The 17,153-nt window shown below is 37.2% G+C and overlaps 1 protein-coding gene and 1 long non-coding RNA gene across 3 annotated transcripts in view; both read right to left on the minus strand.

Moving 5' to 3' along the window:
• The window catches only part of LOC134791041 (uncharacterized), a 164,912-nt gene that overhangs the window by 65,405 nt on the left and 82,354 nt on the right, over positions 1 to 17,153 (minus strand). Inside the window, exon 2 of the long non-coding RNA XR_010144239.1 lies at positions 5,927 to 6,067. This is a non-coding gene — a long non-coding RNA (uncharacterized LOC134791041). The remainder of the gene's footprint in view (positions 1 to 5,926; positions 6,068 to 17,153) is intronic.
• LOC134790980 (uncharacterized) overlaps positions 11,861 to 17,153 on the minus strand; it is an 85,113-nt gene continuing 79,820 nt past the window's right edge. For both annotated transcript variants that reach the window (XM_063762018.1, XM_063762019.1), the window contains 3 exons: positions 14,274 to 14,396; positions 13,659 to 13,793; positions 11,861 to 13,271 (listed from right to left, as the gene is read on the minus strand). In XM_063762018.1, coding sequence (XP_063618088.1) covers positions 13,138 to 13,271; positions 13,659 to 13,793; positions 14,274 to 14,396 — 392 coding nt within the window. In that variant the 3' untranslated portion in view covers positions 11,861 to 13,137. The remainder of the gene's footprint in view (positions 13,272 to 13,658; positions 13,794 to 14,273; positions 14,397 to 17,153) is intronic.

Raw genomic sequence — 17,153 nt, forward strand, 5'->3', positions numbered from 1 at the left:
ACGTGGATAATTATAGAGTGGTTGTGATTAGATTTTAATTGGTTACATATATCGATACCTTTGCTACAAGCTACAACTCGACAGCTGATGCAATAAATATTATTGTCGAGTATGTAGAAAAATCTAAAAATCATTTTATTTGTTTAAATAAGTGCTAATCTAATCTAGCTTAATTGTAGCCATTATATTTTTATTTTCATCAATAAAATAGAAACCGTGAAATAGCAATGAAACCTTTACAAATTATATACCTACACTTTATTCAGGAATCACTCTATTGATAGATGAAAACCGCATGAAAATCCGTTCAGTAGTTTTTGAGTTTATCGCGTACATACAGATAGACAGACAGAGAGACGCGGCAAGGGACTTTTTTTATAATATATATTGATATAGGTACAATTATAGTTTAGAATGAGATACATAAACAGATACACAAGTTAGGTATGTCCCTCTCGGCAGTGATGGATGTTTTAACTAGAATCTTAAGCCCTAGCATTATTTTAAACGCCTAGAACGGAAACCTTTATACTCACGTTTCGCCCGACTTAGCCCAGACTTCTGAATGACGCTAAAAAGGGGAGAGAATAAATAGTACTATCCTGGAACCTACCGATATAGCTCAACCAGAATAACCGCCTTCGTCTCTCTCAGCACCTCAACCAACTATCGACTCTATGCTTAACTAGATAAGGTTTCAAATCAATTGAGTTTTCTCGTATATATGGTGTTCTAAATTGAATAAACGTTTGAATCAGCGGTCCTTACCCTTTGCGAAGTTTTTTTTAGTCGCCGATAAAATAATTGATTGGTTTGTAAGTTCTAATTAAAATGCATGTTGGTTTGATTGGCGAGTCGATGTTTACAGAACATGCACCGCAATTAGTTAGTTTTTAAGTTTATAATATATATATATATGTATGTTAGTCTGTAAGGTATTTGTAATATGGGCCTTGTTGCCTGATTTAAATAAAAAAAAAAAAAAAAATAAAAAAAAAAAAAAAAAAAAACTATTTGATTGTTATACTAGCGAATACTTTGCAAAGACACTATAGCATTTATGTACGACATTTAATAGATTAGATGAGTCTCCGTCGGGCTCTGGCCGCAGGTGTTGCTGCTGTTGAAGATCCTCGCAACCGATCAAAACTTGTCTAGTGATATTCGATGTAAATTAGAGACAAATTATAATAGGTAGGCGAGTAGCAAGTAGTTATTTTTACATAGGTACTGGTCATTAATTATTACATACGTATGCACATAGGTATGTACCTATACAATCAAGTGGCTCAGGTTTTTGTCAGAACGTATCGGAGGACAAAAACTAGACTTGTGCAAGACTGAATCCCTTATATGCCAGCTAACTACCTGGCAAGTAGGCAGTGGTTCTGCGCCTATATGGACCTCGGCGGTACAAACAGTTAGTCACACGAGCCTAGCCGCCGCCATACAATTGCAGTTACACTCTCATTTTAAAACGACATTTTGAACCCCTAGTGGAAATTTCATTCCATAGCGTGACGGACGTTTGCGTTAAGTCTCATTTTGTATGGGATTTTGAACAGCGCGCCAAGCGGGACGTTTGGAAACTCAAATTCCATACAAAATGACACTTAACACAAACGCGTACGTCACGTCACGCTATCGGACTGAATTAACATGAAAATTGTCATACGTAAACATTCAAGTGACATATAGGTATCTTTGTCTGGTACTAGTATTTACTATTAATAGGTACTAGGTGAAACTTATACATGTGAATAAGGTATCATACGATCTGGTTTGTATTGGGGATCGAATGTCTACATGGGACCCATTGCATTAAAGCATATTTTTTATTTTAATGTGACATTGTTAATGTTATGTTTTTATCTATGGATATGTTCGCCTGAAATAAAAATTTGATTGATTGATTGAAAGCAATACAAAAGTCAGAAATGACAGTCATTACTTTGACTTCATTTCTGACAATCGTACTCTACGCGCGAAACGGCCCCTACAAAACGGTACTTAGGCGGTATTTTGACTTCAGACCTTTTGACCAGCACTAATTGTTACAAGTTGTCAAACTGCACTTATCGCCAATTTCACAAACTCTACGGTGGTCCGTTTATTTCAGTTCACACGACAATACCGTCTGTATTGTCGTCTATTTATGTCGCGTGCGAAATCTACGAAGCGTCGTTAGCGCCGTCGTGTCACGAGCGAGATATGTCGTTTATCGCGAGGCGAGAGGTATTGTCGACTATTTTTATCGCACGCCGGAATCGGGGCCGGTGAGTCACTGCCATGCGACTTGTCGGATGCAACTATACAAATATAGTGTAAACTCTTTATCTAGAAAGTTATATGTATACTTCTTTTATACTTTATGCCTAAATTGACATAAGTATCTCTAAGTACCTATCCCTTTAAACTAGGGATGTTATGGAGCTTCGCCTCGGAATTATCAGCATCCTCAATTCGATCCACAATTTCAATCCTCAATTTGCAATTTGGTTGCCAACTGTACTTGCAATTTACTTTATTTACGATCTGTGCTCTAGTTATGTCACCCTCAGCTCAGACAACTATATTCCTCGATTCCACAGAAAAGCGATAGATGTGCTAAATCTAGATTAATCTTACACTAAAAGCAAAACTGAAATTGCATATGCTATGGCCGCTACTCATGCACTGTTAGGTAAGGTAAACGTACTAGTGCTCGACATGCTAATGACCAATAGATGACACCCTGCTGTCACCTCTATTGACAATGACTTAAGTTTCAAGATGACATGTACTGGGACCGCGTCGAGCACCAGTACGTTTACCTTAGTGCTTGAAAATGAAGACCTAGACTCTTCGAAACATGTCGCGCGAGTGACTAAACACACGTGAGTTGAACCGTAAAATTAACTTACCATTGGTATCCCTTAAATATATTTGCAATAAGGTTTTAAACGGTTAGTTAACTATGCCAATGACCGATGCGTTTACTCGTATGCGCTCGCGCACGTATTTTTAGTGGCCGCGGGAGATAACAACTATTGTGCGGAGTTTATGCACGCCGGCTTCGATAAAGACACCTTAATGACGATACCCTGCTCTTATGTTGTTATGTAATTGTTTTATTTAAGGCGTTGGATACCTACAGAAGATATCTGATCTCATATAATTTGTTCCGGAGTACCTCAGGGTACCTTTCTTGGTCACATATTTAATTTATTTGATTATACCGTATTGTATGTTTGCATACCGGCTTCGATAAATACCTACACCTTAATGGCGATACCCTGCTCTTATGTTGTTATGTAATTGTTTTATTTAAGGCGTTGGATTCAGAATATATCTGATCTCATATAATTTGTTTCGGAGTACCTCAGGGTACCATTCTTGAGCACATCGATTTTTTTTTATTACCTTCTGGATTGTGTATGTTTGCACATCGCCTTCGATAAAGATACCTTAATGACGATGTCATACTCTTTTGTTATTATGTAACTGATTTAAGGAACCAGACGTTCAGGTCAAAATAAATGATGTATGTGGTTACCTATAATTTTGGTCATGTAGAATTTATCCTATGTCGTACCTACTCTATAAATAAGCAACGCTTGTAATAAACGATGTAAAGGCTAATATAATCCCAAAACAAAAAACAAAATTTATAACTCCATTTCATATTTAAGTAGGTACCTACAGTCGACGTCAAAGATAATAAATGTTTACACTTTTGCACCTTACGCCATTGTAATAAGGCGAAAAATTTAAACATATCTTTGACGTCGACGTACTTGTACTTGTTGTACTTGTTCCATTTAATAACATCAATTGTTAAAAGTTATTATATTGCCATAACATTGTATCAGCAATTTGCGAAATCTAATTTTGTGGTCGTCACTCTAGTAAATATTATTGTGGTAATAGTCTAACCGCTTATTATGAACTCAATACCGCAGCCTATCATAAAGAGGAGATGGAACTCTCAAGTTGAATTGAGAATATTTTGATTATTATTAGACCTATATTCATAATATGGTTTTATACCAGGGATGGATGGGAGGGATGGTTTTAACCGCGAAAATCGAAGTTCGCAAATTGCGGGCATCTTTCTTTGTCACTCTAATTACGCGTTTATTTGAGTAAAAGAGAAAGACCCCGCAATTAGAGAATTTCTGTTTTTGCGGTAAGCCCTCTGGAATCCATAGTCTCTAGAATTATTTGCATCGACCTTATGGCAGCAACACTGCACTAATGTTAGTGCAGTGGGAATCTTTTGAATTGAACCTTAATGCGAACTCAGATTTTAGCGTAAATTAAATAAATCCTTTACTCAACCATCTTTATAGATTGTATATGTATTTAAAATCTCCAAAAACAAACCTTCCTTAAAATCCGTGAACCTCTTTATAACACAGATTAAAGGATGACTCGCGTTAGACCGGGCCGTGTCCGGGCCGGAGCTTCCGGCGCATCGTTCTCTATGGAAAGCATCACGTGATCGCCTGTCATGTCATAGAAAAGTAAGCGCCGGAAGCTCCGGCCGGGACACGGCCCTGTCTAGCCTGAGTCATCCTTAATACAGAAAAGGACATGTCCCGTTCGTGGAAAATCTTTATCTAGTCAGCACTACGAACGAACATTATAGGTTTTTTAACTGCACATGGCTTTTAGTAATAAGGAATATGGGATGGATGAACGTGCAAGCAGAGTGTATGTAGAGAAAGTGACAGTAGTATACCTTTGTTCAAATAAAGTAAGGAATGCTCCAGTGTGCTGAATTAGTACAGTAAGAACCAGTCCCACGGCACCGGGACTTAAGAAACGAAACTGTTCCGGCTTTTCATGGCATCATATATTTAATCCCAAGCAGACGTAGAAGAGAAAGTTCGCATAGGGTTAGGGAGCGTGTATGAACTGTAAGGGGCAGCACAGGAGCCCCCTGTTTATTGGCGCGAAGTATAAATGTCTAGTTTAAGCTTCCAATATAGGCCTAAACATGGCAGAACCTACAATGCACAAGAAAACGTACGTGAGCTGTAGAGGGCAGCACGTGCTTTGGAGTGAAATGTCAATGTGATGTTTAAGTTTCAAGCACGAGATGAGAAGTAGACCCTCCAACGCGCACGGCCCCTATTCACCGGAATCTTCACAATATGTTCCTTAACCAAAAAGCGCCTAGTAAACTTGGTTTGTTGAACATAAATTCCAAGGAACTAATGGGTACGAGCCAATTCAAATCTATGAACTCCAGCTTATAACTCGCTCGCCTTACTGCTACCACTCGCGCTTCGCGTTATTTTAAAGATGGACTACGTTTATGTAAACTCTACTCTGGTGGGAATGACACCCGATAGCGGGCAAGCGTATATCGATTGTATAAACATCACCATAATGGTGGTTGGTCATGATTCTGTTAATTGAAATGGTCGTTTTCTCATGGGAACTCTTCAGTGTACAGTCACAAGATAAAACGGACGGGCTTGAAATTAATAATTACATTATTTAGAGTTAGACTAAGTACCCTACAGTCTGCAGTGATTTTGATAGCAGATATAGCAGATAGTGCAAGTGTTATTTTAAACGTCAAACTTCTATGAAATTATGACGTATATATAACATTTGCACCGCGTGACTTTTCTCGGTCTGACTCTATATATTTTTTATTGTTAAGTAATGATCGTTTTATTTGGGTAATCCTAATAAGGAGACTAAAATCCTAAGTTTTTTCATGTTTCATTAAAAAACAACTTCTTTAACCATTATTTTAATTAGATTAACCATCCTGCGTCGGTCCGCCAACGACTGCTCCCGTTAAAGTTTCTCGTTATAAAGCGAAACGTATCAAGCAGTCATCGACTTATAAATATGTTTACCTACCCGTACCTATTAATATATTTAAAACTAAATTCTTAAATATTAAAATGTTACTTTTTCAACTCACCTGGTTTATTATGCCGATGCTTCTTCCCCTTCCCAGCAACAGCAACCACCAGCAACAAGCACACCAACAACCTCATTTTCACAACATCACAACACAACTGCCCCTTCCACAATCGGTCAACACAATAATATAACCTCCACACTTGAATCAACTATGGAAATCAACGCATATTTTACACCAAACCCCACGTGCAAAAATAAATAAGACACTGATCTTACTTGAAAATAGTTAAAATCATTTCATGGTTAACTAAAATCTACTTTAAATTAGTTATAAATAACTATAACCTAAACACATACGATTTTGATTTAAAACACATTTATTTTTCTATATTATTCGTTGAAATCGTAATTATAACTTCACCTCACTTAACTAAAATACCGTTTTGTAAAACGCACTTCACTTAATTCTTTAATTTTCATTCAAAAACACGAAAGTTTTTAAAAACGCGCCCACGAAACTGTAAATAAAGCTTTCAAAAGCTCACGCGGACGCTTCGAACCGCGGCCAAAGCTCAACTGACTGAACAACTTTAATTTGATTTAAAGTTACATCATATGTTTTTAAAGCAAATTGAATCTTACACTATTAAGTTACGGTTTGAAATGAAACAATAGTGACCACACGTGGTTGTTACCTCACACAGCGGTCACCGGCCGGGCAAAAAGTTTACTTTTGTGTAAATAATTGTACCTATTACGGTATAATAACACTCGTAAAAAGAGAATAATACTTCACCCAGGGTTCATGTAAACCCTCATTATTTTAGACGTATATAGCAAAGTAATTATGTACAGTTATTTCTTTGTAAATAGCGCCTAATGTGTATAATTTTTGGAGTAAACTAAAAGCTCCCTTTGAGCTTTGTTGTTATTTAAGTAGTTCCGCTACTCGTCGCTAGATGGCAATATGCGTCTTAACCAAATAATACTTGTCGAGCGAAGTGTGTAACGTGCTATATTATTATGTAGTTAGGCAAACAAGTTTTGTTAGTAAAAGCTGGTAAAAGTACAATAGAAAAAAAAACTATGCTCATCCATATTTTTAATGTTGTAAATTAAACCTATATATGAAAGAATGAAATATCCTGATAAATCCTGACATTTCCTGGACGTACCTACATTTATCCAAACCCAATAGTACCTATTTAACACTATTTTTGCTAAGAAAACTTTGTTTGTGTGTATGTGTGTGTGTGTTTGTGTATGTTGACTCCTCCACTAGATTGTTATTAATTTATTTCGTATGGAATTTTCGTAACTCAAAGGGAATTTACATAGGTACACTTTTTTGTTCCCAAATTGGGATTTTTTGTTTATTCCAACCAGAATGAGAATTTCTTCACACCTGCCAAATTTTATCAAAATCTGACAAAAAAATAAAAAAAATCTTTCAGTCCTCCTTCTTTATTTTCAGCGTTCGCTAAATTTTAAATACTTACCAACTATTATGATGTGGATGAACATCCGCCTGAAATAGTTTTTAAATTTTAATTCTATAAAGAAACGTTGATTGGATGCCCTTAGTGTTAGTGTTTGTTATTCATTAAAACAGACGCAAAGTTGAGTGAGAGCTAGTTACGGAACAACCGAACCTAAGGGCTATTGTAATTAAAACATAAGTTTAGAGAGCCCTTGAATAGCCTTGAGCGTATTATGCTGTAAGGTGGGTATCTAAGCTCGATTTATACAATAGTTTCCTATTTTCAACCGACGAAAAAAAAAACGGAGGAGGTTCTCAAGTCGACGCGTATATATATATATTTTTTTTTAATCAGTATAAACGAAGTAACAAAATTTTTGTAAGGAAATTCAGGCCACTAAAATATTAACGTAAGTTGAAAACATGATTTTTTGTTCATATAGATATTGTGTTGTTTTCAGTGTGATCTGATAGGTTTTGTAAATATTTGTTTAATATTTGAATATTTTACGTGGCTTCCGCTCTGCGCACCGCGTCGTCGCGTCCTTGCCAGCCGGTAACTGAGAGGTAACCGAGAGCGGGTGGGCGGCACCTTCAACGGGAGGCAGGGAGTGTCCACTGTCCATACTGTACGTTAGTACTCTTTATTATACTGTGTCCCTAGCATCTAATTGAAATACTTGTGTCGTAAAAATATACGGTTTGCCAAGAATATGAGGAATAATTAACTTAATTAACCCGTTTAAGTCCATATCGGCAACATACTTGAACAAAAACGCATTACTACAATAAGAATTACGGGTCGAAATCGAATGACTAGACAGGAATGTCAAATGGTTTAAAGGTTAACTAAACATACCTACTGAATTTATTTACCATAAATATTCCAAATGTTATAAAACATTGAACTAATTGAGTTTCATTGACGGGTTTCGAAGAATGATTAAGAAATCAAGCGCCTTTGGTTTATAACGAGCAATTGCTCCGAAACGTACAAAAAAAATTGGTAAACATACCTAATGTGCTAACTCGGGACACGTTTTAGGGATTTGATCGATATCAAATGACGACATCTTATTTACAAATGTACTCACTGATAGTCCTCTATTAGGTACCATCTACTAAAAAGAGTTTCCATTTCATGTTTGATATCGATATAATTTTTGTTCCTAAAATATTTTACCACATCACTTACTCGAGTTTGCTCGAGTTAACACACGTCAACCACCTGCATTTCTTAAATCATCTGATTCCTAAACAACATTTTCATCTTTCAGTTTTTTTCAATACTTTTGAGGGTACAGGTAAAAAGGTCAGAATAATAACTCAATAATACGAACAATAAGCCAAAAATGTTTAATGTCATATCGATAATTTACACTGCGCTCGCAACACCAAAATTGGACATCACACGAGTCCCCTAAACGAGTAAAAATTCACCTAAAAAAATCTTCGCTAACTTAGATTACATACATTCGGATAGATTTGTGTCCTGACCCATCGGGTCGGTACGTACCCGCGCGGTACACTTGTACATGTACACGTGTACCGTTGAAGTACTGTACTCGTTAGGTATTATTGGGGTATTGTTGTACTTATTTGTACATGTACAATTGGTAAGTTTCAGAGTGTTTGCTGTAAAGTGTAGGTATCAATATTAGAAATCGTACTTAAACAGACAATATATTAATATTATAATAAGACAGACAGAATCAATATTATTGCAGTTTTACTTTTCTGAATAAAACTACATTTTTGTCGAAGCATATCAATATTGCTCAAATCATCAACATTTAGTACGCTTCTTTTGACACTTGTACGGTTTTTATAAATCTTAAAATTCCGTTGATGTTTCGCGTGAACATCTTAATAGCACATTTTGTTGTTAAAACATGTTTTAACTGTTAACGCTGAGTATATTCAGCCAAAGTTAGTTATATCAATGGTGTACCAGCTAAGTACAGCAATACCCGTGTGTACAATACCGCGGAGACAGTACATCGGGCCGCGCCCCCCGCTTCCTCAGGCCTCTTTAACATACACGAATACAAGTTATACATTCAGATTTAATTATTAAATACATACGCCGATTTTTACCTAGACCGAAATACGTTCATTGGTAAATGGCACATCGTTTGTGCTAATTTCAAACTTATCTTTTTAACAAGAAAGTTTATTTTTCCGATAAGTTTCTTAATGAGCGCTGTATGTTAGTTAATTCATTTCTCAATGCCTGTATTTCAGTTTAACTCTATAAAATTAAACGTATTTTTATAAAATATTTTGCTATATTTATAAAATGCCTATATTATCTTTAAATTATATTACGATTACATTAGGTAGACATTCGGCCCAAGATATGTACGTGTATAAAGATATGTTATATAATACTTTCGTATATAATATACATTTTATTGCTTTATTGCTGGAGGTAAATAAGAATGTATTTATCGTCTTCATGTAAGAATAGTACAGTCTGCAAAATGTCGACCCCGAACAAAAGAGTTATACCCTTACAAATTACTACTATACGTGTAGCTGTTTTGTATGAAAAGGTACAGTCAAATCCCTTAACAAAATGCACGATATTATTTTCGCAGAGATGGAAGTATGAAAAATATGATAGGATAACACTGAGTAAAGATGAGGCAGTTATTATATTTAGAATATGACTGTCCCATGAAATGTTTATTTACAACATGATATTAATGTAGCTAGCCACAAGAATAATAAAGAACTTTGTATAGAAGCGAAACTAGAATTTCAAATTCGACTTCATGATTTACGGTCTTGTTTAAAATCGCTTTCAATACAGTTTGTGTAGCTATTAGTTTATAGCGATAACCACTTTAAATATAATAATATTATAAATGATGATATGATAGTATTGTCTGTGATTTATATTTATTATTCTTGCGGTAAATTTTATACAACTGCGTATTCTAGTCTAGAACGGCTATGTATTGTAACATTAGAATGTTAGCACTTTGCGGGTCGGTACTGGGGTAGAAAGGAGGGGGTAGGAAGCGGGGATAGTGCCAATGAAATCAGCTGGGAATCGAACCAACATCTATTTGAGGTACTTATTATAGGCTTATTTGAGTTGAAAAGTATCTACTCATATCATCATATAAAATGGGGCTTAAAGTATGATCATCATCATCACTTAAACAAATAATTACAATTGTAGTAATGATTGCGTAAAACATGGCAGTTTAGCGGTTAGCTGACAGATTTAAATTATTTCTTAATAAATGCTATGTTTATTTTTATGTATACATCAAGTTTTAGATGTGTGTACCCGTTAAGTACAAGAGTACCAGTCAGGTACATGAACAACATAAGTACAAACATATTAAATGTATTAAAAACGGGTCACTCACGTATTTTAAGTCGAAAAACGCTCAATATATTTAATATGTCTGTGTCTCATGGAAGTTTTGTTATTAAAACATAAGTACAAGATAAAGTACCATTATATTAAAAAAGTTGCCTGAAAAATGGAAGATGAAAAATGAGGTTTCAAATAAAGAATAAAAATCTATAGCAAGTTACAATTTTGAGATGCGCTTTAGAGAATGTTGGGAATCATTTCCTTGAGATTATATATAAAAAAAATAATAAGGAACATAAAAACAAAAATGGCAGATATTAGTATAATAGGTATAGTGTCTGTATTATGGAAGAAGTAGGAAGAGGTTTATTTTAATGTCCGTTCACTTCCCAACTGTTCTCAACATAGCTTTAGAAATAACTAATTTATTACAATTATCGTGTCCTTGAATATTTTAACCTTACATTAACTGATATCAAAAAGGTGTACAATCTCAATTATGTTTGATATTCGAAACCCTTTTTCATTTCAAGTGATGTTAAATTACACTAGGACATTTTTTAAGGATATCGCCGAGGACAATCACTCAATTTAGTCATTTTATAATGCTCCTTGAGATGATATTGCTGATAAATTTTGCGAAATGTTGATGTTATTGCTTGGGAATGTGTAGATACAGTGTACCAAGTATATACTCTCCCGGCCGATTTCGACCACGGCGACTGTTTCAACTCCGATGCTGAAGACGTTCGTGTGGCTTGCGAACCCGATCTTATTAACAAAGACCCGTGCACATAACGGGCAGGTAAGGACACCATTGCTGTAATTATACCTAATAGCCGCTGGTAGTCAGGCTTTCAGCTCATATACCAAGTATACCAAGGAAGAGAAATTAACTCCCGCTTGCTACACCTTCAGGCCGCAGCGCACCTCCCAATTCCTCAGTTCCCAAATCCACGGTTTCCGTGCGAGAATCGTATTATGGGATGGGCCCAAGACAGTGAATTTTTCTACTTTTAATTTATTATTTCTTCCCAACTTGAACCCACGACCACCGGATCACAGATGCAGCCGCAGTCGTTCTGGTCTGGTCTGGTCATTCTGCTTGATACAAAATTAATTTATTAGAAAGAAACTTCAGTATCTGAGCAAAAACTTTTCATGTTCTTATGATTCTGTGATTCTTTAGATATTTTTATTTCAAAGACAACATTATAAAAAAGACCTATTGTGTGCCCTCGACGTTCCTTAATAGCAGTCTTCCATCATACAACTACATTGCAGGTGGTTGCGTGCAAATTAGTTGCACTCACGGCTCTGCTTGTATATTACACTCTAACGTTTGGAAACTTCAAACATAATTTCATCCCCTTCATACGCGATTTACATTTATTTTAAAATACTTTTATACATTGAGAAATTATCGAGTTTCACAACATATAAACGTAAAGATGAATATAAATTATGTATTTTTGGGAATAAAATAATGTTTCAAGCTTTTACAGTTCATATATAACGATTCACACCAATTCGGCATTCAATTTGTATGCAGAATTGATGTACAATGATTGTAATGAAATCAGACTTTTCAGTATCCATCGATAGCAATAGTGAAAAAAGGCATAAAAAATCGCAAAAATGTATGCACTTTTTCAATCGTGTTATATTTACTGAAAAGAGGGTAGTTGTTATAGAATATTACAGTTCATAGAAAAAAACTCATAAGTTACATTAGCCGCCAGATATATTGAAGCAGCTAAGGTGTTCAAAAATATCTCAACAAAGCATTAATTTGTAAAGACGTTTAAGTGCACGTTCAGATATTTTTAAGCACCTTGGCCGCTCTTGTATATGATGGTGAAGTACAATACGTCACAGGAAAGATCTAGGGGACTAGCCAAGATGACAATTGTACATCGACAAATGCCGATCGAAAAGTGAAATGTAGTAGTTTTCTATTGTCACTTGGCCAGCCAGCCCCTTGATCAGTCTGATGAGCTAAGTCATTAATCAGAGTAATTTTTGAAGTGAAAACTTCTTTAGCGGCGCTGTGTACTTTTTGAGGTGGGGAAAAAATGATAAACTCGAGACAGCGTAACGCGTCACGCGTGACGTCATGTGTGATGGACAATGTCATTGTTTTTTTATTTAAATGCCATCTAGTAAGTTTCCCTTAAACTGGTATTAATATAACCGTAGTAAGTCAAGTAAGTCATACATAGTGCTGCAGATATTTTGCACTAGATGGCGCTGTTATTCATATTTTGAGTTACAATGTCGTTGAGTTTTCACTACTGCCGGCACTCCCGGAGTGCACCCCGTTGTTTTTTTTCACAAACTGCAATATTTCACGTCCAGTGCTCGTGTTGTAAGTGTAGGGGGCCGGTACGGCGCCCCCGCCCTGCGGGCCCGGCCGGGCCGCCTCAGACGAACCACTCGTCCTTGTGCGGGGCGCTCAGCGCAGCGCCCGCGCCCGGAGGCGGCCCGGGCGCGCCAGGTACCCGCGCGGGCCCGCAGGGAGCGCCCAGTTTCCCGGCAGCACGGTGGCCGGTGAGCCGGGCTTGGCGCCGTTCGACGCCAGTTGTTGCACTGGAAATAATACAGGATATTGTAAATATATACTAATTAAATTTTGACACATCAGGATTTTCGAAATGTTTGTTATGTTAGTCACTGTAGGTGGGTGCGCCGGTCTGCACGCCTTCTGCACGCGCAGCACGCGCCAGCAGCGCCGGCCAGCAGCAACATCGCGCCGCTCGCCGCCTCCACCACCACCTACGATCTCTGGTAACCTACCCAGACGCGAGGTAGTCTAACTACTTACACTGTAGGTGCGTGCGCCGGTCTGCACAGCTTCTGCACGCACAGCACGCACCAGTAGCGCCGGCCAGCAGCAGCATTGCGCCACTCGCCGCCTCCACCACCACCTACGGTCTCTGGTAACCTACCCAGACGCGAGGTAGTCTAACTACTTACACTGTAGATGCGTGCGCCGGTCTGCACGCCTTCTGCACGCGCAGCACGCGCCAGCAGCGCCGGCCAGCAGTAGCATCGCGCCGCTCGCCGCCGCCACCACCACCCACGCGCCGCGTCCGCCGCTGCCGCCAATCTCTGTAAATTTTAGGCAATTGCATTAAATTTTTTAAACAACTTCAAGGAAAGAAGTAGGTTCTCAATTCATCGAAAGCTTTTTTAAAACATGCCGGTGGTAAGCTGATACCGGAGCTTATGGACGCCTTAAACTCTAGATGTGGCATTTTTTATCAGAACCATAGGCACAACGATTCACATCATTACACGTCAAGTCTGCGCTCACGAAGAGCATGTTTTATTTTCACATCTGAGCTGAGTGTTTATACCATTTCCTTTTTTCCCGAGTGAACAAAAAAAGTTGTTCACATGTGAACAATAATTTTCTTATTGTAACAAACACTGTTATTTATTCACATACCTGGACATTGTGCAGCCGTGTTCACATCTGAACTCATTGCACCCGTGTTCACACCATTCCCTTCGTTTAGGACTGAACAAAATCTGTTCTCACGTGAACAAAACCTGTTCACATCGCACCAAAAACTGTTATTAACTGACCTGGGCATAGTGCAGCGGTGTTTTCATCAGACCCATCAGCACAATGGTCCACACCGTCGCATGTCAAGTCTGCGCTCACGCAGAATTTGCTCTGTTCACATCTGAACTCTTTGCACCCGTGTTCTGGAACAATATATTTAATAATAGCTATAAGATCTTCTGACAGTTAATGGAGTTTGATGTTGGGTGATTGTGCTGTGATCAATGTAATATGATAGGGATAATTACTAATAATGGATGGACCGTGATGGATGGACCGTGATGGATGGCGCAAGCGTGTTGTGGAGGGGAGAAGGCTATGCGACCAAGCCTGGTTTAATGTTTTAGATAGCAGAAGGTGTCGCAGAAAGCAAACCGGGACTGGAACCTCAGGTGGCGTGAGCTTTCTCTGTCAAAAATGTGAGAGGTCGTGCCGCTTACGCATCGGCCTCCACAGTTACCAAACCCGTTGTCTGAACAGTAATACATAAATCGTCTGCAATAGACGCAAAGGCCTGTGATGAATTACTAATAATTAGATACTGTGTGTAAAAACTAATAACAGTCTCTAAGGAAAATCATTAAGATTTGTTCCACCTTTGGTGATACTTCACCAGCCCACCGCTCAACCAACTGAGCTATCGAAGTTTTCTCAGTAGCAGCAAATTATTTCCATATTATTCTTTTTCGAACGCTTAGTAGAAGTAGAGTCGTGGTCTAGTGACTCCAGTGTATCAAACAGATAAGTTCGAGGCGGTGATTATTTTAATTTTAACTTTATTGTAAAAATTGTAATTTCATTATAATACGGCTTTTCTAAGTCGGCACTAAAAACAATGTTCTAGTTAAACGCTACCTACTTTGTAATATCTAAAGACGTCTCTAAAGCCTATTTCACCACTTAAGGCTCATTGCTATTCAAAACATTACCCAGCCCTCAAAACTCAAGTGCTCATAATTTCTAAGCACCAGACATCTTTTGATCCACACAACACAATTGTTCCTCGTACATTGCGGCGTGCGTATGGAACGTCTGAGCGCCTTCACGGCAAAGGCGGCCATGTATACATTGTTTACTATTATATCCGTCGCTTTTATAAGCTCTGAAGTGTAGTTATAAAAGAAATTTCAACTTTGTGCGTATTGTAATAAAATTCAAATTTGTGTGAAGGTTTTTTAGATGGTTATCGTGATATTCGTAAATACAATGGTGTGTTATAATAAGCTTTGCTTGGAACAAATTGGCCGTACGTTAGACAATAAGCTTTGTTCGGGAGATTTATTAATAAATTAATATGAACTATGAAAATCGTGGTAATGTTGCCGTGTATACGCGGTACAGGTTTAATTTAAAAGTTATTTTAATTTTAAATATTATTTCTACATTATAGGTTTATTAATGAATGAGTCATTTATTTACATATAACAAAATAATATTAATCACCTATATACCTATATCATTATAGGTTAGTATTTACTCGGAACTTGTGTAGGTCTTAATATATTTGCCACTCTCTAATTGTTTTACATACAGTATAGATATAATTATATACCTACATTCTCGCCCACAAAACAGGAATTGTATAATGTGGTCAGTTAGAATCAGAACTGTATCCACTACATACACAACACAGAAACTACATAATACATATACGAAATCAAACTTCATAATATATTATGCTCATACCTACTTAATAAAGTAAAACGCGCGTGAAATTCAAAACTCCTCAACCCTTATAAACTAGCTGATAATGAGCCATCCATTCAAAACATCCTTACTTATTCACAAACACCAGTGCTTACGACTTTTTCTCAAAAGCACAAGTTTGCTACGAGTACAAGTTACCCCATTAAGGTAAGGACTGCTATCATATACCAAGTATTACCACCTGAAACCAGTTTAAGTGAGATCCCTGTTTTGGAATAGTTGCTACTCATTCTAAGGTCATAATATTGCTGGTTAATATACATATAACAAGAATGGATGCTGCGCTTTGTGCATACTTTAGTAGCCTTAGAATTGTCTTCATATTTTATATAAAAAGTTTTAAGCGCCTTGTAAATTGTATCGAAATACGTCTTTTTGTATGAAGTAAGTTAAAGTTCACAGGCTAAAAGTTCATAATAAGATCGGGGTGAGTAACTCTATAGTTTTCGGCGCTTTAAAGTGTAGTGAAAGAGCCATTTTGCTTTGTGGATATTTTTGATAGACTCGCTGACTTTACGTGGATTAAATAACTATTGTTCACGTAAAGGATGACTCATGCTAGAACGGTCCGCGCTCGGGCCGGGGCGCCCGTTACTTCTATTTGACAGGTGATCACGTGATGCTTTCCATATAATACTTAACAATTTATAATGTGCTATTATGAAAATAAATCTAATCTAACCTAATCTATAGAAAACTGATGTGTCGGACGCCCCGATCAGGGCCCGGACCGTGTCATCTTAAGTTTTCCTTTCGCATTTACAATCTGACGTTCTCAAGGTACCATTGTTATTACTTAACACATTCTCACTAAATTCTCATTTCATCATCTTTCCATCTTATGGCACCCTTTTCTCAAGCCTCAATAATCTCATGTCTTATTAAGGTACCCCATCATACTAAGGGTTTCACTATAAGTTGGCTAGCCTTGTTAAATGTTAAACTTACCAAATATCCGAACATTATCCTTTTCTATAATTAACGCGAACAAAAGAATTCCAATTCGTCCCAAAAGTTTCAAATCCAACACACCTAACATTCTTGGACTGAAACTTGTAAATTATGACAATAGGTAGCCGGTGGCCAATTCTGTTAAAAAATATATATATTATCTTGAATCATGTCATCAGGCCACTCACGGCCGTCAACAAATGAGAGCCAGATGCTACGACACGACTACCTACTCCTGATTA

This window comes from Cydia splendana, chromosome 5 (genome assembly GCF_910591565.1).
Source record: "Cydia splendana chromosome 5, ilCydSple1.2, whole genome shotgun sequence".
NCBI classification, from domain to species: Eukaryota; Metazoa; Arthropoda; class Insecta; order Lepidoptera; family Tortricidae; genus Cydia; species Cydia splendana.